General features: G+C 32.4%; 2 protein-coding genes across 3 annotated transcripts; one reads left to right on the top strand and one right to left on the bottom strand.

Annotated features, from left to right (window-relative positions):
- Positions 1 to 380: 380 nt before the first annotated feature.
- LOC125877320 (exopolygalacturonase-like) lies at positions 381 to 2,271 on the top strand. The gene is made up of 4 exons (XM_049558651.1): positions 381 to 512; positions 919 to 1,206; positions 1,286 to 1,798; positions 2,023 to 2,271. The coding sequence occupies exons 1-4, from the start codon at positions 381 to 383 to the stop codon at positions 2,269 to 2,271; spliced, it is 1,182 nt and encodes a 393-aa protein (XP_049414608.1).
- Positions 2,272 to 4,289: 2,018 nt separating this feature from the next.
- Positions 4,290 to 16,733, bottom strand: LOC125875885 (uncharacterized). 2 transcript variants are annotated; one of them, XM_049556936.1, is made up of 19 exons: positions 16,522 to 16,733; positions 15,399 to 15,702; positions 14,914 to 15,102; positions 14,740 to 14,823; positions 14,211 to 14,270; positions 13,373 to 13,417; positions 12,633 to 12,832; positions 11,157 to 11,615; positions 10,845 to 10,971; positions 10,545 to 10,742; positions 10,271 to 10,360; positions 9,267 to 9,329; positions 8,890 to 8,964; positions 8,748 to 8,798; positions 8,140 to 8,217; positions 7,810 to 7,944; positions 5,915 to 6,022; positions 4,848 to 4,913; positions 4,290 to 4,503 (listed from the first exon to the last, which is right to left on the bottom strand). In XM_049556936.1, exons 2-19 carry the CDS (start codon positions 15,690 to 15,692, stop codon positions 4,435 to 4,437), a joined length of 2,391 nt encoding a protein of 796 aa, XP_049412893.1. In that variant the 5' UTR covers positions 15,693 to 15,702; positions 16,522 to 16,733; the 3' UTR covers positions 4,290 to 4,434. The 2 variants fall into 2 exon arrangements, with proteins under 2 accessions (XP_049412893.1, XP_049412894.1); XM_049556937.1 differs by having other exon boundaries at positions 15,399 to 15,699; positions 16,522 to 16,710.
- Positions 16,734 to 22,712: the final 5,979 nt, after the last annotated feature.

Here is a 22,712-nt window from a genome sequence, read left to right as displayed (position 1 = left end):
TGATTTTCCCAGATGATTAATAAAAGTTATGTTAATTGCAAAAAAATATATATAAGTAAAATTTATGTCATATCTACTAAAAAGTAGAAATTATCTTATTCACAATAACATTTAATTCTTGTAAAATTAATATCCAATTGATCTAAAAAGCCTAGGTGAAAATTTAAAAAACTTAAATTTAATATTCAGTCAAAATAATTATTTACTTTCCTTTCTTATCAATAAATTAAATCTAAGAAATCTCTTGGGGTATAACTAAATTCAGGATTTCTTTTATTACTAGGTAAATAATTAATAAATTCAAGATTACTTGTTAAGTGAGGAAAAATGTAGGTGTATATAAACACAAGTGAAGAAAGCAAAAACAAAAATAAAAAGTAATGGCTTCAAAATCATGTTTAGAAATAGCTTTTATATTTGGCCTTGTTCTTGTGTGCACTAATGCTGAGGGAAAGGTCTTCAATGTCCTTTCATATGGTGCTAAAGCAGATGGAGTGACAGATAATAGTAAGGTCAGAATTGTCATTTTACTTTTTTTAATGTGTCTTTTGTTATTATCGTATGAGTAAGATCTACATATAAGTTCACGCAAAAACTCATTCCATTTCTTTTTTTTTTACTTGTCCCTGTTGTTGATTTGATACTCTTCGAGAAATTATTCCTTTTGGTCAATTTTACTTTATTATATTTTGAATAACTCATAATAAAACATTAACTACAAGAATAATTTGTACTTCTTTAAAAGTTGAAAAAGTTAAAAAAAAAAAAAAAAAAAAAAAAAAAAAAAAAAAAAAGAAGTCAAAAGTCAAATATTGAAAATTTCGAATTTATGACTTTTGACTTTTAACTTTAAAGAAGACAATCCAAACACCCCTTAAGTCTACTTTTATTTATTTATTTGTTTATATATTATGGAAGGCATTTTTAAAAGCTTGGGCGGATGCATGCAAATGGAATGGACAAGCCAAATTGTTGATACCTTTAGGTGTATACATGGTAAATGTTGTAAATTTTATTGGGCCATGCGAAAAATCGACTTTGACCTTCGAAATCAAAGGAATTATTAAAGCTCCAAAGGATCCAAAATTATTTTGCAATTCGTCTTGGATTTCTTTTCAATATATCAATGACTTAAAAATTAAAGGAGGTGGAACGTTAGATGGACAAGGATCTTTTACTTGGGGAAAGCATCAATGTTCATCAATGGTATGTTTTTATAATTTTTATTTTTGTGATTATAATATAAAGTTAAACAATTAAACACTATTTTTAATGTTTGAATCAGACACTTGGATTCAATTTTGTCAATAATACGGTTGTGCGTGACATACATTCAATCAATAGCAAGAACATACATTTCAAGGTCTTTGCTTGTGAAAACATGACATTTAGTCATGTTAACATAACAGCACCACGCGATAGCCCTAACACTGACGGAATTCACATTAGCCACTCCACCAACATTCATGTATTGGATTCTTACATTGGCACTGGAGATGATTGTATAGCTATGATCGCGGGAAGCAATAATATCAACATTTCAGGAGTCACTTGTGGCCCTGGCCATGGAATAAGCATCGGTAGCTTAGGGAATTCGCCAAATGAAGTTGTTAAGGACATACATGTCAAAAATTGCACTCTTATCGCTACTCAAAATGGGTTGAGAATTAAGACTTGGGCATCATCGAATGTTGGTAACATTACCAATATAACTTTTGAAGATATTATCATGGAAAAGGTTCGAAATCCTATATTTATTGACCAACATTATTGCCCAATACATCATTGCAGCAAACAGGTACTTGCATTTCCCTCTTTTAATCATTAAACTTAATGCGTTAAAAAAAAATATTTTCTCATGATTGATTGCTATGTAGAAAATATCATAACAAAATGTGTTATAATCAATAATGTCTAAGTCTTAGCATAAGTAATTAGTACTCCTTTTTGTCTCAATTTACATGACTTTCTTTTCTTTTTAGTCAGTTTCAAAAAGAATGACACAGTTTTATGTTAATTTAGCCAAGTTCAGTACAAATCAAGGACGTGACATTCAATAACATAAGGGGAAGTTCAAGTTCGCGGAGAGCAGTTATTTTGGATTGCAGTGCATTATTTTCTTGCGAAAAAATCAACCTTAATGATATCAACTTAGCCTACCATGGCCGTCATGGACATGCGATTGCATTTTGCGCTCACGCTAAAGGGAAAGCCACCGGCAAGGAGTTGCCTCCAAGTTGTTTAAAGGAGTCTCTTAATTCATCAACTTAGTCATCTTAGATATATATGATTTGTCAGATTATATTAATTGATCAGACAGAAATCTTGTAATGACCATCATCATAGTCGTTTTGAATTTTTTGGGTTTGATCATTTATATTGCTTGTGACTTGTAGGAATGGATGACATGAATTTTGAAGTGATCATATGATATTTTTAATTTTAAAGTTTAGGAAGTTTGACTAAAGTCAATATTCTAAGTTAATGAGGTCAAATCGAAGTTTTGACACTCTATTATATATGTATTGATCTCATCATACATAAAATGGACCATCAATAGCAAGGGCAATTTTATCTTTTGAAGAAAAATATGCCTCCAATCTACAATTTCTCATCCTAAGAAATTCATCTTGTTCAATATCTAGATCTTTGTTGTTCACACGCAAAATTTCTTTTTAGGCAAAATGCACAAATGGCTTCTACCCCTAAAACATGGAGCTAGCTAGCCATAGAACAATTCATATTTAGTAGCCAAAATGTATGTATTTATTTATTAAAATTTTAATTTATTTTAACATTTGCTATTTCTTTAATGTGAAATGTACCATTTCCGGATATATATTATACACTTTATATGTAAAAAAAAAATTATACAACGTATACACACAATACCCATTATATAAAATTTTATCAACTTTTTATATACACTATATATTAGTATACTTTTCATATAAACTTTATATTCACTTTTCATACAAATATATATACATTTTATGATAATTTGCTAAGTTTCATAATGGCATAAGTAAAATTAATCTCATCGTATATTGAGGGATAAACTTACCTAATAAATGAAAGTAAAGGACTTTTTTACCCTTCTTCCTTGTTTATTTTGTCCAAACACATACTTATAAATCTAGTTTTAGAGAGTGTCCAAAAACAGTGGAGAATTTGAGTAGCCAAAATTTTGCTAAGTAGGGTCTTTGTTTGTCTTTATTTAAGTTTCTCTGAGTGGGTTCTATTGAGGGGTGGGTACAAAGTGTTTAGTACAGTTCCGACATACATACGGCTGAGTTGTTGTGTCATTTTGGGTTTAATAAATGATCATAATGTCCCTACTACCAACTTTAATTGAACCAAAAAGAAAAAAAAAATATAGTTTGATTCTTTACTAACTCTAATTTACTAAAAATATGAAAACTCTATCTTCACTCACTCTATTTTTTATTTTTATAAAAGTAACCTTATTTAAATCATATTTTATGTTTTTAGATAAAATATATTCAAACAATCAAATAGTATTTGTAGCAACTATAACTATCAAAATTACCTCTTTGAACTAGTATATATATCTAGTTTCTCAAATTTTGAACCCCTTAAAAAAAATCATTGGGCTCTGGCACACTGACAAGTTAGACTGTATGTAGTATGCTCCAAATTGCACTTTACTTAAGAGAGGTTAAGTCGTAACATTTTACATGACCCCAAAGACTGACAAACACACACACATGCACAAGAGAGTCGTATTTTGATGCTCATAATGAGGTGAAAGCACAAGTAATATTAGTTGGCAAAACAGTACATAAGAAAAAACATTCAATATTTCACATGGACTCCAAAAGGCATCTATCTAACAGCTTTAAGACTGCTCTGACACATTAATGTTACTGAGGATTGACTCATTTTTTCCCGTTATTAACATTGTCATATCAGCATCCTTTAACATGTATGTCTGGAGAACCTAATACTTTTGATCTAACTATATGCCTCTTGTTATACTTTCGATTCAAATGTTTGGATTTTAAGGGGTACAGGACATGTGGCAAACTTAGTAGGCGTTTGGATATAGCTGTTGTGTTTTCACTATAAGATTTGACAACATGCAAAAAAAATACAAGAAAATGGAACTCAGAACAGTATATATATTTCAACTTTAGCTAGAAGTTCACTTGCTGTACAAAAGTCTATGATTCTATCCTACATTTCTTTATGTTCTCCATTGCATTACTACTTGCCATGCCTAAGTTGAACAATCGAGAAAAGTTTTTTTGGAAAAGGGAAAAAAAGTTAGAAACCAGTACCAAGTGATTTCTTCTATGAATTGTGATACATAACTTAACCTTACATTAGACTTTGAGCAATAAACTATAAGCTACAAATACAGGAACTTGCGTTCTGCTATTACATCATGAACTGGTTCGTTGCATGGCGGCTCTATTCCTTCTGGAAGAAAGAGAGTACAAAATCTGTATTTACAGAGAAGAGCTGTGTGTCCAGGAAAAGCTGTTTCACCAAGAGCAACAAGTAATAGATTAGCATGCTCTTCACGAGGAAAACCAAAGTGATGGATGGCTTTACCATAAAATGAAGGATAACATTCTAACACATAACATATAATCTAAAATGGACTTGCATCACATCAATTGATGCCCTAAATAACAATACAAAATGCGTGCATAGCTTCTGTAAGTGCAGATTCAGTTTTGCAAGCAAACCGTTAAGATGAACAGGTCCACCTCACAGATCATTTTGCAAAGCACAGTAATGACATTAGCAGGGTGCAGTATAGTGAAGCTATTTGGCTTTTAGATAACAACTGAAAAAAGTGTGGAAGCTTAAGCACACACCTTCATAAAGGGCCGATCTCGACTAGGGAAAGACTCGATAAAGCTTTCCTTCAAGAGCAGAGATACCTAATAACCAAAGGACAGAATAAAGAATTCTGAGTTAAGAGATAGTCTCTTTACCAATCAGTGTAAGAATGAAACACATATAAGGATTTCTTCATAAAAGCTGCTGATGATGTTTGTCAAAATGTAAATATAGTTACAGGAAAAAGAAAAAGAACTAAAACTAGTATAACATCTAAGCAAGTAAAGCATAAGAGCTCACATTGAATGAGGACTCAGATTTCAATAATGCAAAACTTCATAAAAACTGACGCTTATATCCATCACCAGGAGGAGCAGAAAAAGAGTGATGTAAGATAAATTACCTTTAACAATCTGAAACTATGTAACACTGACACATGCAAATTTTACCTTCAAAGTGTTTATGATAAAGCTCTACTATCATTAAACCGCTAAGACAGATCCAGAAAAGGTTTTCCTCAAATATTGGTATTCATGTAATACCACTTATGCACATAAAGAAACTGAGAAAAAATAATTCTGAAATAGTGCCAGTTATCAGTACATTTGAAGCATTCAGAGTGATAAATTCTGAAGATAGGAGCTTGAACTTCAACAAGAACAAGCTTTATTGCATATGAATTGTGAATTCATTTTCCAAACATACGAAGTTTCTAAAAGCTACAGATGTCACCAGCAGCTCCAAATAATCTACTATCATCATCATCTACTTTTCTTTGGGTGGAAACACAAATGGATGTTTGTTAGTAAATTGCTCTTTCTTCAAGTTCAGGTCTTAGTGTGTACAATTGCTCAAATATCAAATACTGTTTCAAACTTCTGTATTGGATAAACCGTACATACAGTTTGCAGCAGGCTAAGCATACCAATTTCAATGATTCCCCATTTGGAACAGATTATGCCAAAGAGTCTAGACAACATCTGATTCTGAATAATTGAAGTAACAAATACCTTTCGAAAGTGATGCATGTACAGTCAACTCTGTAAGGCTTTTTCACACAAGTAGTCAGCCAAATCAAATGCTCCAAGGAGAAGCTACAAACCTTATCATCATTCGATTGGACATTAGTAATTGTGTGTGAACGAAGGTTCGAGCAAAGTGAATCCAGGTACGACCGCAACACTCCCAGGAAAGACTTTGCAGCTTCAACCTAAACATAATGTCATGGTTAAGCAGTAATAAAGACTGACTGGATAGCTAGAGTAATACAACATACTGTAAAGATATTACATTGAACCATTACTTTCTGGGTGCATTAGCATTCTAAACCATTATTTTCTGGGTGAATTAGCATTCCTTGGTATTAGCATTCTAAGGTAGAAGAGCTAGTGACCAAAATGACAAAGGTAGCTATATGAAATCTGTGATACCAAAGTTGCAAGAGAACTACAAAGAAGTGTAACGAGAGACGTGCTTGGACAGTCACATTCTTTTTTTATCATTTGTTAAGTGTTCTGCAAATGGAAAAAAAACTTTTTCTTTGAAAAATACCCTGAAACCACTTTTTCAGAGAACTGTTTTTTGAAAAAAACTTAAAACAAACACATTTTTGAAATTTCATTTGCGAGATCTCAAAAAGAATATGCACAAACACCACCTGAAATTGTCAACCATCCCATCTGTTTTTTGAACTCAACCAAAAGATCATATATACATAAGAGGCACAAAGTAAATGCTCTGTAGGGAAGCTGAAGGAAACAAAGAAAGCACCAGCAAAATGTCTTCAATAAACTCCAATAGCTACTCTATACACAGCTTACATTTTAAATAGCTTCCTATAAAAGAACAAGTATTCAGGTAGGCAATTACAAATGAAATGTACAACGTCTCAACATTTAACCAATCTAATCATTTCTACCAATTCACAATTCAATTAGCAAGATGGTCCACTGGTGGAGCTATGACTTCATTGGGATTACATACTTCGCAAACAGTTTCACAACTACTAGGCTGTTTCTGATAACAATTCATACTCCCTCTACCCATGCAGGATACTCACCTTCTAAAAGCACACGGATAATCGCAAGCTGGCCTTTAGTATGGTACCTTTTTTACCCCATAAGAGGAACCCAATTTACACTTCCCCCATCCTGGTTAATCATTTTTGGGTGCTGGGTCAAAAGGAGAAACAATAAGCTATGAAGACAAAATGAGCATCTCCAGAAGGGATAAGCGATAAAATGATCAAATAAGTGATTATCCATTCAGAAGGAAAGGAATATGAGCATTTGCAAAGGGATAGAGCTTAGAACAGTAAGATAGACTCAGAAGGAAAGGAAAATTGAGAATCCATGTAACAAGGAGAGGACAACATACTTGAACCCAATGGTCTGGCCTAGTGGTCAATAAAGTGGAAGGACAACCACGAGGTCTCAGGTTCAAATCCCCGGAAGTAAAAAAACACTACATGATTTCTTCCCATCTGCCTAAGCTTTGGTAGGCAGAGAGATATTAGGTACCCAGTGTAATAGTTGAGATGCGTGCAAGCTGGCCTGAACACCACCATCATCAAACCAAAAAAAAGAAGAGGACAACATACTAAGGTTGAGTTCTAGTTCGTGAGGCTCCTAAAAAGGATGGACTAGACCTCACAACATTTAACTTAATCTACTTATCTAATTCCAACTGCAGACATAATTAGATTGATTTGTCCTCCTCTTTTTTTTTTTTTGGTGAGATTGATTTTCCTACTACATCTTCTTTTTTCTTTTGCTTCTTGATGATACTATTAACTAGACTCTTAACAAACTCAAGGACTATAATCAAACGCCAAATTAGAAAAGCTTCATCCATGCTATTTCCAGGAAAACAAGTAAATCTGTCAACTTAGTTGGACGCAACCAACTACGTTAGATGAGTCAAAAATAAATCAGGGTTGCCCCTGTGACAAGGACAAATGAAGGAATGGAAGGGGATCAATGAGACGTTCGGCAATACCTGAACATCTGTGCACTCATAAACAGGCCTCTTCCTTGCCAGATAACTTTCTCCCACCAGCTGTGCATGGTAAGGACTTAAACAAGAGTATAACTCCTTTTGCTGCGGAAGTTGCGGTAAAGTAGGTGACTTCACCTGATTTTCAATGTAATACACAGGAAAAAGTACCCCTCTTAGAAAACTTCATAACAAGCAACAGAAAAATTCACATCATCTATGCAGTACTCAGTAATGAAGTTTTGATAAACAAAAACTAAGAAGACAGTCTGCTGGAGAGTTGTGCAAACGGTTACTTTCAGCTCATGCAATAGAAATAACCCGCTCACAAACCTGGTTCTTGTTTGCATCTACAAGGATGGCATTTGTTAACTTTGACTGAACCTCAGAGGTCTTATTCTTCACACCTACCTACTCAAAGGTAAGAAGAAAAAGAAAGAGCAAAATATAAGTTAAATCACCCGAAATGGCCCCTTGAGACCTAACAATTATTCATCGAAACTAATACTTCACATCATCATAGAAAGCACTCAAACAGGACAAACAATTTGATTAATTTGCAACACAAAATCCCAGGAAGGAGAAATACGTTTTGTGAATATGAAGGAACCAATACATTCTTGCACAAATGAGATCAGCAAAATACAGGATAAAAACATACAGAACGATTTCCCAATAATGCAAGATATCTAAGAGAAAAGCTGGCAAAATGGTATCATGGCACATGATATAACAAGAAGTCAAGAAAACATTCATCACTGACGACGAGAGCATCTACAAACTCATCAACTTTCAGTCTAAATGAAACAAACCCCTCATTCAAGTACTCCAATTGTTTCAAGAATAGCCTCATCTAACTTCCAACAAAACCTCTTTGCTTATACATTTCTTTGGGAGCCAATTATGAAAGACAGAAAATTCTAAGACATGGATATACTCACTATATAGGGAACAGGTGCATCCAGAAAATCCAGCATGTCATTAGGCAAAACCTGACAATTTACTCGTCAAGAAAGTCGGAAAAATCAGAAATGCAATAGATCTATTACCTAAGGAAAACATTCATTGTCAACTGAAAGTTACCGGCATCAACAAGCTTTGCCACTGATAAGGACGAATCAAAGGGATAATAGACAAAATGCACGCAGACAATATTCCCTGCAATTAAGTAACTAAAAATTAGATTCTGCATCAAATTTTAGGGCTTTCAAAAATACCAGCTCTAAAAACCATGTGAATACTAAGGGCATTTGGATCTAGAAAGAAGTCTTCACCTCACATATAACTTGTATGGGGAAGATAAAATCAATCTTTGCAACAATAAAGTATGCTGCCTAGGAAGAACAGACTAATCAAGAAAGCATTCAGTATGTGAAATCAAAACAGTACTCCTATCATGGCAAACCTAACTAAATCTATAGTTCTATACGGCAGAAAAGATGCTGCAAACTGATACTTACCAAATTTGAACAAACCACTACAATTTGCTTCTCCAGTAAAGCTCCCGCAAACAGTGTCAGCACCTATAAAATGCGAGTAGGATAGTGTCAAAAAGAATTTGACAAGCATGTTAAAACCAGTGCTTGCTTGCCCACTGGTCAAGTGTGTTTACCAATAAAAGACAACATTACAACAATAAGAACCACAACAACAAACCTACTGTAATCCCACAAGTGGGGTCCGGGGAGTTCATAGAAAACATTGAGAGATTAAATGGACTCAAGTATACAACTAGATATAGGAGGCTGAATGAATTGATTATTCCAATACTCAGAGCGAAATACGCTGGCGATAATTAGGAAAATCAAAACTTCGTGGAGCTTGAGCAATTCTCCAAAATCAAAAAATAAACTCATCCCCTGTTCTGTTAGTAAGAAATATGTTTTCCCTTAACCTTCTTTTTCCATTTTAAGCAATCAATACAGTAATGTGGAGTCATCCACAAGAGGTTTGCTTCCATAGAAGCTCAGAAATAGGACAATCTTAATACAAATGATTAATTTAAAGGACAGAAAAGAAATCTATCATGCCATAAAAAAAAATTAGTCAGTTCAACATTTTAACATGTTGAGCACTATTTCAATAATATTCTGGTAAATTCGTGTTTGTGCTGCAAGCCAGAATTCTGTAGTGGCTTCCCACTTCAAACCCATTACATTAAGTCAAAGATTACAGCAGAGCATATACGTTCCTGTCTACAAGTATGAAATCAATGCCCACATTTTTCTCTTTAAATCAGAAAGTCCCCATTCAATGACAAAAGTTAATGAGGATGACATTAACCAATCTGGCATTGCACTTCTCTATAAAAATTTGGTGACAGAGGCCATCATTTCTGACAAAGGTCAAAAAGCTTTATACTAGTCTCGAAACACTTGTCACTTATTATAGTCAAGTAGCAAATTAGTAAGTCAAATTGAACAGTTATATTTAGGTTGTATAGATGCCCAGTATCACCACGCACATGCTCAAGCCGCAATGAGCCACATAAGCATGCAACAGCCCAAACTGACAATGCAGTCGCTTCCTCTTCCACCATGAGTGCATTGTGAGCCTGTATAGCGGAAACCAAATTAACATAAGCTGATAATGCATAGGAAACCAACTATTGGAAGGTGTAGCTAGCTAGATAAACCATTTCTAAACCATAAAGCATGGCATCTCTCAGCCCACCCCCTCTACTTCACTCTTCAATGATGAATATAATAAAACCAGGAATCGCCAAAAAAAGAATGTACCTCTGCTAATTCCAAACTTGTACGGCATGATTTTAAGTCAATTGTTGATCCAGCAACGTGTAAAAGTGCTTCATCGGGTCTATAATATTCTAAAGGATGAAGGTGATCCAGGGGATGGAACTTAATTGTTGATCCCCTTGAAGGACATTTTAGCTGGTAATATTCACATAGTATCTGCAAGGATCCACGATTATTCACCTGGAAGGTGAAGGAGAACGATGAGGTCAGATAAGACCTAGATAACCCACTAATGACGAGCCATAACTTGAAAATTTTAACTGGGTAAGTGTCAAATAAAACCTTTGCCCATTCAACTATATCACTATGCTGGCTTAAATCATCTTGACCAGAAAAGGATGCTTCCTCAGTTTCGGTTTCATCAAAATCACTTCTAAAATGTCTATCTTCACTAGGAGAGTCCTGGAAGCTGTATCCAAAAATAAAAGCACTTCATAGAGATGGGATTTGCCGATAATAAATACCAACTTCCAGTAAGATGTTCTCTCAATAATTTGGACACAAACAGATATAGCACAGAGCAAAAGGGTCACAAATTTATGAGACAGATCGGAAAGAAAAAATGTACTAAAAGCCAAATAGGAAGTAATATACCTAGAGGAAGATTCAGAACTTTCGCACTGATGATATCTTAGAAGTGGCAAAACAGCATTTGGTACACCCTTTTCTACCAGCTGTTTGTTATCATCAGTGGAATTATCAAAAGCTTCAGGGACTTGCCTTCCAAATATAAATTCTTTATTGGCAAAATCTATATCATTATCAACCATACTTGCCTTGTTATCACTTCCATCCTTCTTTGGGAGAACTTCCCCTTCTGCAACTCTATACTCCAGCTGAGACTTGCCACCCACGGTTCCACTAATTACAGAATCAGCAGTACTTGGTTGGGGACTTTCTACAGAGCCATTCAGGACGTACTTAGCTGTTTCTTCCAATATGCTGGAAGGATTTTCTTCCAAAATTTCTTCCTCATCATCAATCACAAGTGAATCAAAATCAAGATCACCAACTTGCTTTGTTAACCGCTCCAACCTTTCTTCAGTGAAAATGCTAGAAAAAGGACAAATAACAAACAGTGTCTCAGTAGGCACTAGCAACAGAGAAATAACAACAATGACTTGCAAGAATCTTCCAAAGTTCAACCATACATTTACCAACTCTGCGCATATATAGAGTATAGACTAGGAATAGCAAGCACCGGAAGCTGGTATACTGCTTCTTCTTGCTCATGATCATTATTACAAGCAAATATTAATGTACAAGCACCTAAGCATACTTCCTTAATAGACTTTCTCAAGAGGTCTCTTTTATTAAGTTCTCAAAACAATGGCCAAACTCCAAAGAGCTGAAATCTACAAATGGTATCATGCTTCTGATTCCTTTAAGTATCTAAGTAAGAAGGACAGCCCGGTGCACCAAGCTCCCACTATGAATGGGGTCCGGGCAAAGGCCGGACCACAAGGGTCTATTGTACGCAGCCTTACCCTACATTTCTCCAAGACGTTGTATCTAAGTAGCCAAACTACATACTATTGAGCTATTTAAGATGTTGCTCAAATGTTTGATGCAGCAAAGCCTAATTCCTAGATGAATTTCAGCTGAAAAATTAGCCAACATTTCATTCTGCTTCAAGGTCACCTTACTCTCCCTAGGCTCATTGATTATCAGAATGTTGATCATCTGTGTACATGCTGGCAACCTCTAATAAATAACACAAGAAATGAAAAGGATATGAAGTTCATCATTTCTTTTAGAAAGGTGATAGGAAGTTCATCATATGTGCAAGAGAAACCATGCAAGGTATCAACAAATTCAGTAGCCATCCCATTGTTAACAGAAACATTGATCTTGCCTATACTGCAAGGGACGAGTGGGGGTCGGGACTTTCTTCAGAATAACACTATCAATAGAATAGGTCTCTCAAGGAAACCACACAATAAAAGTATCCAGGTAATTGAACACTACGGAGCTATTGTTCAACAAGATTCCCTAAATTAGGCCCATCAAGTTTTAACAACAACAAAAAGATTTGGACAATATAGCAAATTCGCCAGAAGAGAAACGAACCTATGTAATACACCAAAGTGAAGATCAAAAAATGGAAGTCTGGAAAGAATGCAATAACAGCGGCGTGTTGTTAAAATTTGGCGGCTAATACCCAAGCTGGTATGTTGCCCATCTGAAATCATGGAAAGCAATCCAGAAGGTTTCTGAACCATTTCCTCAACTAAAACACAGCAACCGTATAGAGTTGAATTATCAGCAACCTATATCAAGAAACTTAAGTTAAAATACATACTCCAATTGGTCAGCACCAACTCCTTTATCTAATTGCTCCTATCTTTTACATTAGGATGAGAAAAAGGGCAGAAAAAGACTGTTAATAAAACCAAAGCTGCACATCTTTGTTTCCTTTTAGTAAGTTACTTGATGTTATCAATCAAAAAAAGAGTTACTTAATGTTGGTGATAAATATATTGGCTACACCTGATAGTGCAAGGCACTCTTTACGTTGTATTTTCATGTACGTTGCATATTCTCATTGCACATACCTACAGCTTACATGAACCTATTTAATAATAAAAAGGAACTGCTAAAACCGAAACAATCAAAAAATTGTGTAATTTAATAACGTTGTTGTAGATAGAAAATGAAATCTACAATTGTTCCATGTGCAAATTAATGTTATGCTCAATAACAAAAGAAAACCAATTAGAAATTGACTGGTCAGAGATGTGAAGGGTCATATGATGTTATAATGCAAGGCAGATATCGCATACATGGAAACAGAATGTAAAATGGGATACCTGAAGCCGGAACACAAAGGACAGATCATTTTGTTTAAGGTGTTCCTGGAAAAGTAGCAGCACATTAACACGTATATCTGAATACAGTAGACATTGTGTCACACCACAAAACCAAATTTACACATCAAAACACAGAAGTTCAGTTGATAATTATCAGATTGATGACAAAAGACTTACAAATATATAATTGTATTTCTAATGGAGAATAAACAACGGGATAAAAAAGTAATTTCTTTAATGTTATTATGTTATTCTCTTGGTATGGAAAGAAAACTTTTTAAACAGGCAATACACTTCTCTAGCTCAGGAAACCATTGGAGTTATATGTTCATCTAAGGGTTTTTTTTTGGGAGGCGGGACAGTTACTTGATAACATAGGCAAAAAAAAGGGGGAATCGTCCAGGGTGTCATAGATGAAGTTACTAATAGTTGAAAATACACCAAATACCAGATAATAAAGTATGCCTTCATTAATTTTCATATCCTTGTGTCTAGAAGAAGCCTAAATCTGATCCAAGCACAGAACACACAGAAATATGGCCAATTAATGGAACCGAGAAGATATAGCTTCTTCTGGTTCAGAATAGCCACTGCAAAGACACATATATGCTTAAAAAGAGTTTCTGGAAAAATATCCTTGCACCTGCATAAAGCCTTCAGTTGTTCCTCTATGAATATCTAATTGTCAAATAATATATTAAGCCACTTCTTTTTGTTTGAGAGTGTATTTTAATCAGCTTCTTCTTGGAAGTAAGCTTCTCAACAGTTTGGCTTTTCTTAATGGAATTTGATTGCAATTATCAATTCAGAGGTCATTATAGAAAGGAAGCATCACTACCTGACCTAGAAGTATTTCGTTTAACTCACTCATTGATGGAGTTCTCTCAACAGCATGAACCTGTAGCCAGATGCACCATTTTTGAACCATCAGAAAAGATCCACTGCAAGTATGGCTGAATAAAAAATGTAGAGATGCAATAGGAGAGACAGTATTTGTTTAGCCTGGCCTAAAATACATTCCAAGTTCAAGCTATAATTAATTGTATCTTTGTTTTATCTTGATACAGAAAGGAGAATGCCTCACTAAGTTGCTTGTATCTTAAATCAACTAGTCCTTTTGTTTATGTTTCTTTTTCTTACTTAAGGTAGGAACAGGTAAATGTAAATTGTGAGATGCATGATCCATCACCTATAATATTTTGTATGCTTCAAACCAAAAGTTTGTTGCTTTCTACATCTAACTCTTTACAGAAGTTCACCAAGTGAATCACATCTGAAGCTTGAAATACTTCAAAATGTATCTCCCTGATATCTCAACATTGCATGTCAAATAAAGGTAAAAGGGGGGTTGATAGGGATAACCCAACCTCTACTCCTGCTGGAAAGCAAAATGAGAGAAGATCCTTGTATTTCAGTGGCAGTGGTTTCTCTGGAGGGTAAACAAACAAGACCTGAAACCCAAAGAAGTAACAACACCTTATAGTCCATAAAAATTATACAATTCTAACTCCGTGCAAATTAAACCCTACAAGAAACAACACCTGAGGCTCAAGGTTAGGTTCCACGCGTGATTGACTTTGACCACCAAGTGCGCTTCTAAATCTCCCTGGACCATCTAGCTTTCTTGAAAAATAAAGCCTTTGAAGTGCTTGAATATCACAGTTAGGATGGAGTCCAACCACCACCATGCTCTCAAAAAGCCTTGATGGCTCTTTCCAAACTCTATGATCCTACAAGCTTACAGAGTATAATTATCTAACAAAACCAAAAGAACTCTGCCCTCATAGTATAAATTGAGAAGTATATTTAACCATCAAATCCAGGAGTTTAATGTCTATCATTCACCATCATCAATACTTCAAGCTGGATTAGTAATTAATTGAGAAAAAATATAGAAACGAAGTAGTATTTGAAGCAACTGCTATTAAAACCAGAATTAGATCTTGAGGGGGACTTTAAATGGATAATATAATTTCCTGCATTTTAGCATACAGCAGAAAGCTCCAGGGTTGGTCATATAGCATACCAGGGATTGCAACTGAAACCTAGCCCACTGACGCTTTTGGCTAGTTAATATTTCCGGGTTGTAGGCTCCACTTTTAACTTCAGGGGGACTGGAGAAGCCTTTCATTAATCTAGTTACTTGACGCTGAAATTTCTGAAGCTGACTACCATTATCATCTTTAGATGAATATACCACAGAAGGTCGTGGCGACCTAACAGCAGCTGCAGCAGCAGCAACAGCTCTTGCAACATCTTCCGTTGTTTGAAAAAAGGATGCACCCCAACTAGGACTACCTGATTCTTCAATATTCTCCATCTTCTCTCTTCTACAAATAAAAGCAAAAACTAAACTCAGAGGATGTGATTTCAATAACAAAAACTAAAGAACGCCTGCATTTTGGTGCAGATTATGTGTTAGTGCACACTACACCGAAAACCAACTAACGTAACAACCCAAACAGTGTAAGTTAGTCCTTACTACATAACCCATTTCAAGTTTCACCAACATTCACAGTTTTTTTTTCTTTTTTTCATTTTGATAAGTAAGGAGAAGAATTGTCCACTTTTTAAAAGAAACTAGAAGTCCATGCTAAAAATTTACTGAAGAAGCAAGCATTTGAAAAATAAATGAGCAGTATGATATCCTTTATCGTTCCTTCCAACTAAAATATAGTTATCCATCCTCAAAAACAATGGCAAATCATTTACAAATACTTTGTAGCAACTCAGCAGTCAAAAAGTATATTCCTTTACAAAAAAGAACATCTCTATCATAGTATAGATCATAACAGTTCCCATCAGGACTAATCACAAACTACTTTAGACCAGTGCTCTTCCACTCTCAAGTATCAAATCCTTACAACAATTTATTATACGTATATCCAAGCTGAAAAAGACACATAAAGTTGGCCACTTCTGTGAACTAACTTCTTAGTTAAGATGCTAAAGATCACAACTTTTCACCAATAGCCACTAAATTTCAACATATAAAACCACCCCATAAACATAACCAAATCTTTTAACAACCCATGAGAAAAAAATACCAAAAAAGGACACAAGACGTCAAACATCAGATAGATCATAATCAAGAGATACCCACATGAAATAATCTCAAGAAAATGAAAAATAAATAGAAAAAATCTCACCTTTAAATTAATCGTCAAATTAGGAAAAGTCAAGAGAAAGAGTGAAATCAAATGTTTTTGGGTTTCTATCAGATAAAGGAAATAGAGATTTAGAGAGATGAAAAAGGAGTTCAATCAAGCAGCCATGACCCAAAACAGAGAGAGTATTATAATTCTTGATGTTCAGATTCTGTGGAAAAGGAAGAAACCCCCAAAGAGAAAAGGTGCAACAAAGAAAGAAGCATGTAATAATTAATATGTTTAATTAAGAGTTAGAACACAAATTAAATTTTATTTTTTAAAAAAAAAAATTCATCAGGTGTTCCATATCCATATATTGAAGCGCGAATATAATAAAATTTGCGCTGAAAAATTCCATATTGAGATAAAACGTTGTCTAACAAAGCGACTCAGACATAAATCGAGATCTCTAATTAAGAATTAATCAACACAAATTAATTATACTCCTAAATAGCATTTCTTTAATTTATTATTTATTTATTAAGAATTTTCTGAGGAAAATACTAAGATTATACTTTATTGGGAAAAAAAAAAAAGTGAACCCTCGTGTATGACGAAATGATATAACGACATGAGGACCATCGTTTTTTGTTTAGGCACTATTAGTTTAGTAGATATTGATTAGATTTAATTATTTTGTATTGTAGACTTTTGGTCTTTTTCGACACACTAATAATTTCTTTTTTTTCTTTTTCTTTTTTTGGTGGGGAGGTGGGGGCCTGGGGGGTTGGTGGGGGCTTAGAATTATTTGACTTTGGGGATATCTAATTCTGTACAAGAATCTTATCTATGAAGTTGTTTTCACTTTATATGTTCCCAAGTGAAGTTATAATAAGTTTATTTTTATAAATTTTGCACTCCACTGGAGATTAGGCGATTAAATCGAAAAACCAAATAAAATTAAATTGAATTCTAATTTAGATTGATTTTTAGTTTGATTTTGGATTAATAATTTACTTTGTTTGGTTTTTTGGTTTGATTTCGAATTTACAAAAAAAAAATGAATTATATATATATATAAGTAATAATATTGAATCTCTCGAATGTACTTTCTAATATAAATCATAAGTAGAACTTAAAACACAATACTTATTTCAAATTGAAAATATAAATTTGATTATGTTATTAACTATTAACATAACCAAAAAAGCCAAATCGAATAGAGAAAAATCAAACCAAACCAAAGTTTTTTTGAGGAAAAATGTCTTATTATATAAATTTTATTTATATTTTTAAATAATGATGTATCTTTATCATTACTTAAGAATTTTCTATCATATATTAAGGAAGGTACACCTAAATACATGTATATTTTATATCAGATATACTAAAATAATGTGAGTGAGATGGGGAGGGAGATGGTCATTTTTCTCATATACATATACATGTGAATCACACTAGATACACGTATGTATATGTAGCTTATGTGATTCACATGTAGTTGGGATATCAGATATATAGGAGAGTGGCGAGCGAGATTTGTTTATGTATCTCATATACATAAGAATCCACTTGGATACACTATATCTAGAACAAATTACACGCAGTTTTGACTCATATATCATAAGATATATGTAGCTGGACATATCTGGACGCACCAAAATCATTCGTAATATTACAAACTAGAGTATATATAAATAATTAGATCCTAAATTAGTGAATTTTTGTAATTTCCTTATTAGTGATCTCACAAATGGACATATGCTTTAATTTACTAAAAAGAATCGTTTTTTACAAGCCAGAAAAAAACATCTTTATAACCAAACATAAATAAAAACTTTAGTACTGCCCCATTTGAAAATTTGTTTGAAATTGACTCTTTTATTAGGTTATTACATATACATAAGTTATGAGTGTGATTTTGGGAATAACTAATTTTTAGATATGTGTATTGAGTTATGTGCGAGCATATCTAATGAAATATATAATTTATATAGAAAATGTATATAATAATATATTTAGTATAATTTAATAAGTGAGGTATAGAAAAGATTGAGTGTACACAAATTTTATTTTTATTATTTTATAAAAATAAAAGGTTATATTTTATAAATCCTCAATAAATATAAAAGGAAAGCGTTATATTATAGATATAAGATATGTATATTGTGTTTTAAGCATCAACATAAAGTATTGACTTGAAACTCTTCAAATCAACTTAAACGAGCTCAATTTTATTTTTTTAATAATAAGCTTGATTTCGATATATGATTTAAATAATATTTTAAGTAAATTATATATGAAGGAATATAGAACAAGTTTTATATAATTAATTAATATGGAATTGTGGATTGACGCATGGTGACTTGTGGGGTGTGTTGGGGTTTGTGTGGGGGAGGGAATTATTGGGGAGATTATTGGATATTGTCTGAAACGAGAGAAGCGAAAGAAGGCCCAAAATAGTCTCTCATCTTTGAGTTAAGACTCAAAGTCATCTTTGAATTTTCACATGGAGCATTAATAGTTCCTTTTGTTTGTAATATTGGTGCACTTTTGGTACTCCCCTAAAATTTTACCTATTTTTTAATATTAATTTTGTTCATAATTTTATGTAAGGAATGTTTCATCGTCTTTTTATATATTTAGTAGAAATAATAACTCTATGTGAGAGAAGGTAAGAAGAAGAACACCTTGTTCTATTCAGTATAAATATTACTGCAGCTAAACTAAGAACATTTTAGCATATGACATTGCAAGAAAAGAAAAATTTGTACTATTGTACATGAAANCATCTTTAAATTTTCACATGGAGCATTAATAGTCCCTTTTGTTTGTAATATTGGTGCACTTTTGGTACTCCCCTAAAATTTTGCCTATTTTTTAATATTAATTTTGTTCATAATTTTATGTAAGGAATGTTCCATCGTCTTTTTATATATTTAGTAGAAATAATAACTCTATGTGAGAGAAGGTAAGAAGAAGAACACTTTGTTCTATTCAGTATAAATATTACTGCAGCTAAACTAAGAACATTTTAACATATGACATTGCAAGAAAAGAAAAATTTGTACTATTGTACATGAAATCGTCGCGATGAACCTCTCGACTTTACCTGCAATACGATTTCTACTAAACAAAATAAGGTGTTTTTTCTTCTCACAATCTCTCAGATGGAGTTATTATTTCTACTGAATATATAAAATGACTATTAAACATTCCATACATAAATTATGAATAAAATCAATGTTAAAAAATAGGCAAAATTTTGAAGGACCAAAAGTGCACCAATATTGCAAACATAAGGATTATTAATGCTCCATGTGAAAACTCAAGGATGACTTTGAATCTTAACCCAAAGATGATGGACTATTTTGGGCCTTTCCTCGTCTGAAACATATAAAGATGAACCATCTATTCTAGAGTCTCTTTCGATAAGCTCATTATTTTTCGCTTATAAATTAAAAGTGATAAATTAGAAATTTTATTTTATTATTTTTGACTTGTTTTTATTTTTTAAAATCTAAAAGTTAGTGCTTAAAGTGATAACTATTTTTCTTAGAAAAGTAAATATTCAAAAACTTAAAGTTTCACTTACCTCACAGTCAAACTTGATCTAAAGTCGTTTCTTCACCTTCCTTGTGATCTTCCACCAAGGACTCCTAATCTATTCATACTATACAATATACATTATCAAAACAATTATACACATAGTAGTAAATCCTATATTTCTAGGCAAAATACAATGTCAAAATTAATAAAAAGTCAAATCTCTGTCAAATTAGTCAAATTCTGAAATAATTGTAGAGCTAATTTGTAATCAAGTTTAATTTTGAGATTCTTTAAGGGCATCTCCAACCCAATCCTCTATTTTACTCTTAAAATATAGAGTTCTCTATTTTTTCAGACAATCAACTTCAACCCAATTCTCTATTTTACTCTCTAAAAAGGAATCTTTTTTTCTCTCCTCAATATTATATTATTATTTTTATTTCATTCTTATTTTCATATTTCATAATATAAATCCTTTATTTCTTTTTTCTCAAATAATTACGTTATATAATTTTTAATGTGATATGAAATTATATTTTATTCTAAAATTTTAAATAACATAAATTGCAAGAAAATATAATATAATACATAAATTAGGGGACAAATTCAAATAAAAGTGACATACAATTACATAAACACTCAATTTTCAAAATTATTACGTTGTTCTCATAAATGCTCTATTAATGCATTACGGAGTTCAAACTGGAGATTTTCATCTACCACCATTTCTATAGTTGGAGTTGGAGCCTCTACGGCATCTTGAATTAGTGCATTGAGATTACGTTCATCCTCAATTATCATGTTGTGCAATATAATACATGTAGTCATTATATCATGTAGTGCGTGTCGTGATCTTTAATGCCAACATTCTAAACACAACGGTAATTTTTTGCAAAGTAGATAATCCAAATCTACCCAGCGCATCAATGCGTTGTTTGAAGTACGTATCGTGATCTTTAATTGCATCAACGATACAAAGAAACAAATTGCGGGACATTAGATAACGATGGCGAAATATTGCATCATTAAAGCGTGGTGTGGCTGAAAAATAATCACGAAATAAATTATCATCAGCCGCCTCATGATCACGATTGATTACCGCATGACCTGGAATGGAGCCACCTATGAAAACTTCATTAGTATGATTTTGTAGAACTTGTTGGAACATGTAGTTGTTCATACGTAGCTGATTTATTAAATTATCATGATGTTTTGTACTAGGAAAAAATTTCAAATCTAACGAAGATGATGACGTAGAAGAAAAATCTTCATCATTATTATTAGAACAATCTCCAAGATTGAAATTCGTTTTCAAAGGACAAACCAAATTACTTGAATATGTTTTGAAATGAAATGAATGTGCAGACTTCAAGTGGTAAATGGTGTTCATTATATAATATGTAATGTTTTATCTAAAAAATATTAAATGTACTGATGAGAATCTCATCCAACCGTTTATAATAAGATGAAATCCATCTAATGGTGAATATGAAGATTGCATTTTTAAATTATTGTTGTGATCAATTATGTATTGTATTTTATCTTGTATTTAAATTATTATGTTATGTATTATATTGTATTGTTATCTTGTATTTAAATTATTGTGTTATGTATTGTATTGTTATCTTGTATTTAAATTATTATGTTATGTGTTGTATTGTTATCTTGTATTTAAATTATCATATCATGTATTGGATTTTTAAATTATTTTTTTTCATCTTGCCATTTTAATTTTGCGTATTCTTTATAATTAAAATTAATAATAAAATAAATTTTTACTATTCACAAAAATTAGAAAAATAAATAAAATACTATTAATTTGAAATTAAAATAGTATATATTAAATAATATTTTTAAAAATATTATATTACATTTAAAAAAGAATTATGAATATTAGATATTTAATTAATGGAATTATATGTAAAATAATATGTTAATTAGAAAGTAAATAAAAATAATAATAAAATAATGAAAAAGTGAAATAGAGAGTGTAAATAGTAGTTCTCTAAATTTGGAGAACTACTATTCACCTCTCTAAATTTGAAGAATAGAGGGTGATTTGGAGGTGGGTTGGAGTGTCCATTCTCTATTTTACTCTCCAAATATAGAGAATGGAGAGTAAAATAAAAGTAGGTTGGAGATGGTCTTACATAATTGTACATGTGACAACACAAATTCCAATAAAAATGACTACTTATATGTAATGTATCAATATCAATATTGTATAAATAGTGTATAACTTTGTATATATGATGTATAATCATTTATCAGAGATGTATATACATTTATATACGTTGTTTATACAATATTTATACATTATAACAATTCAATTTTCTCAACACGCTAATTTTTTATAATTCCGACTAAATCAAATCTCATCTAAATAATCTCAAATTTTAAATATGATTTTCTCTCAAAATGATTCATCTCATCTTAATGGACAGTTTGTCACTCTTTTCTCAATTTCTAACAGATTACTAAAATGATATATTTGCATTCTATATATAGTAGCTAGATTAATGGTGGTCTAGCAAATGGTTGAAATTTTTTCGTTTATTAATTGTTTGAAGAACTTTAAAGACAAAGATTTAAAAACAATGGAATATATGATGTAAATTTTTGACTTTTTTTCGTTTATTAACTGTTTGAAGAACTTTAAAAACAAGATTAAAAAACAATGGAATATCTGATGTAAATTCTTG

The sequence above is a fragment of the Solanum stenotomum genome, chromosome 9 (genome assembly GCF_019186545.1).
Source record: "Solanum stenotomum isolate F172 chromosome 9, ASM1918654v1, whole genome shotgun sequence".
Taxonomy (NCBI): Eukaryota; Viridiplantae; Streptophyta; class Magnoliopsida; order Solanales; family Solanaceae; genus Solanum; species Solanum stenotomum.
The sequence above is the reverse complement of the archived record's forward strand: the minus strand, read 5'-3'. Positions and strand labels throughout refer to the sequence as shown.

Excerpts from the sequence above, each read along its gene's own strand:
- LOC125877320 (XM_049558651.1), top strand. The coding sequence starts at position 381 with ATGGCTTCAAAATCATGTTTAGAAATAGCTTTTATATTTGGCCTTGTT. Across the intron at positions 513-918 it reads GAGTGACAGATAATAGTAAG|GCATTTTTAAAAGCTTGGGC; the intron begins GTCAGAATTGTC and ends ATATTATGGAAG. Across the intron at positions 1,207-1,285 it reads AGCATCAATGTTCATCAATG|ACACTTGGATTCAATTTTGT; the intron begins GTATGTTTTTAT and ends TGTTTGAATCAG.
- LOC125875885 (XM_049556936.1), bottom strand. The coding sequence starts at position 15,692 with ATGGAGAATATTGAAGAATCAGGTAGTCCTAGTTGGGGTGCATCCTTT. Across the intron at positions 12,833-13,372 it reads CCTTTGTGTTCCGGCTTCAG|GTTGCTGATAATTCAACTCT; the intron begins GTATCCCATTTT and ends TTCTTGATATAG. Across the intron at positions 11,616-12,632 it reads CACTTTGGTGTATTACATAG|CATTTTCACTGAAGAAAGGT; the intron begins GTTCGTTTCTCT and ends TCCTTTTTCTAG.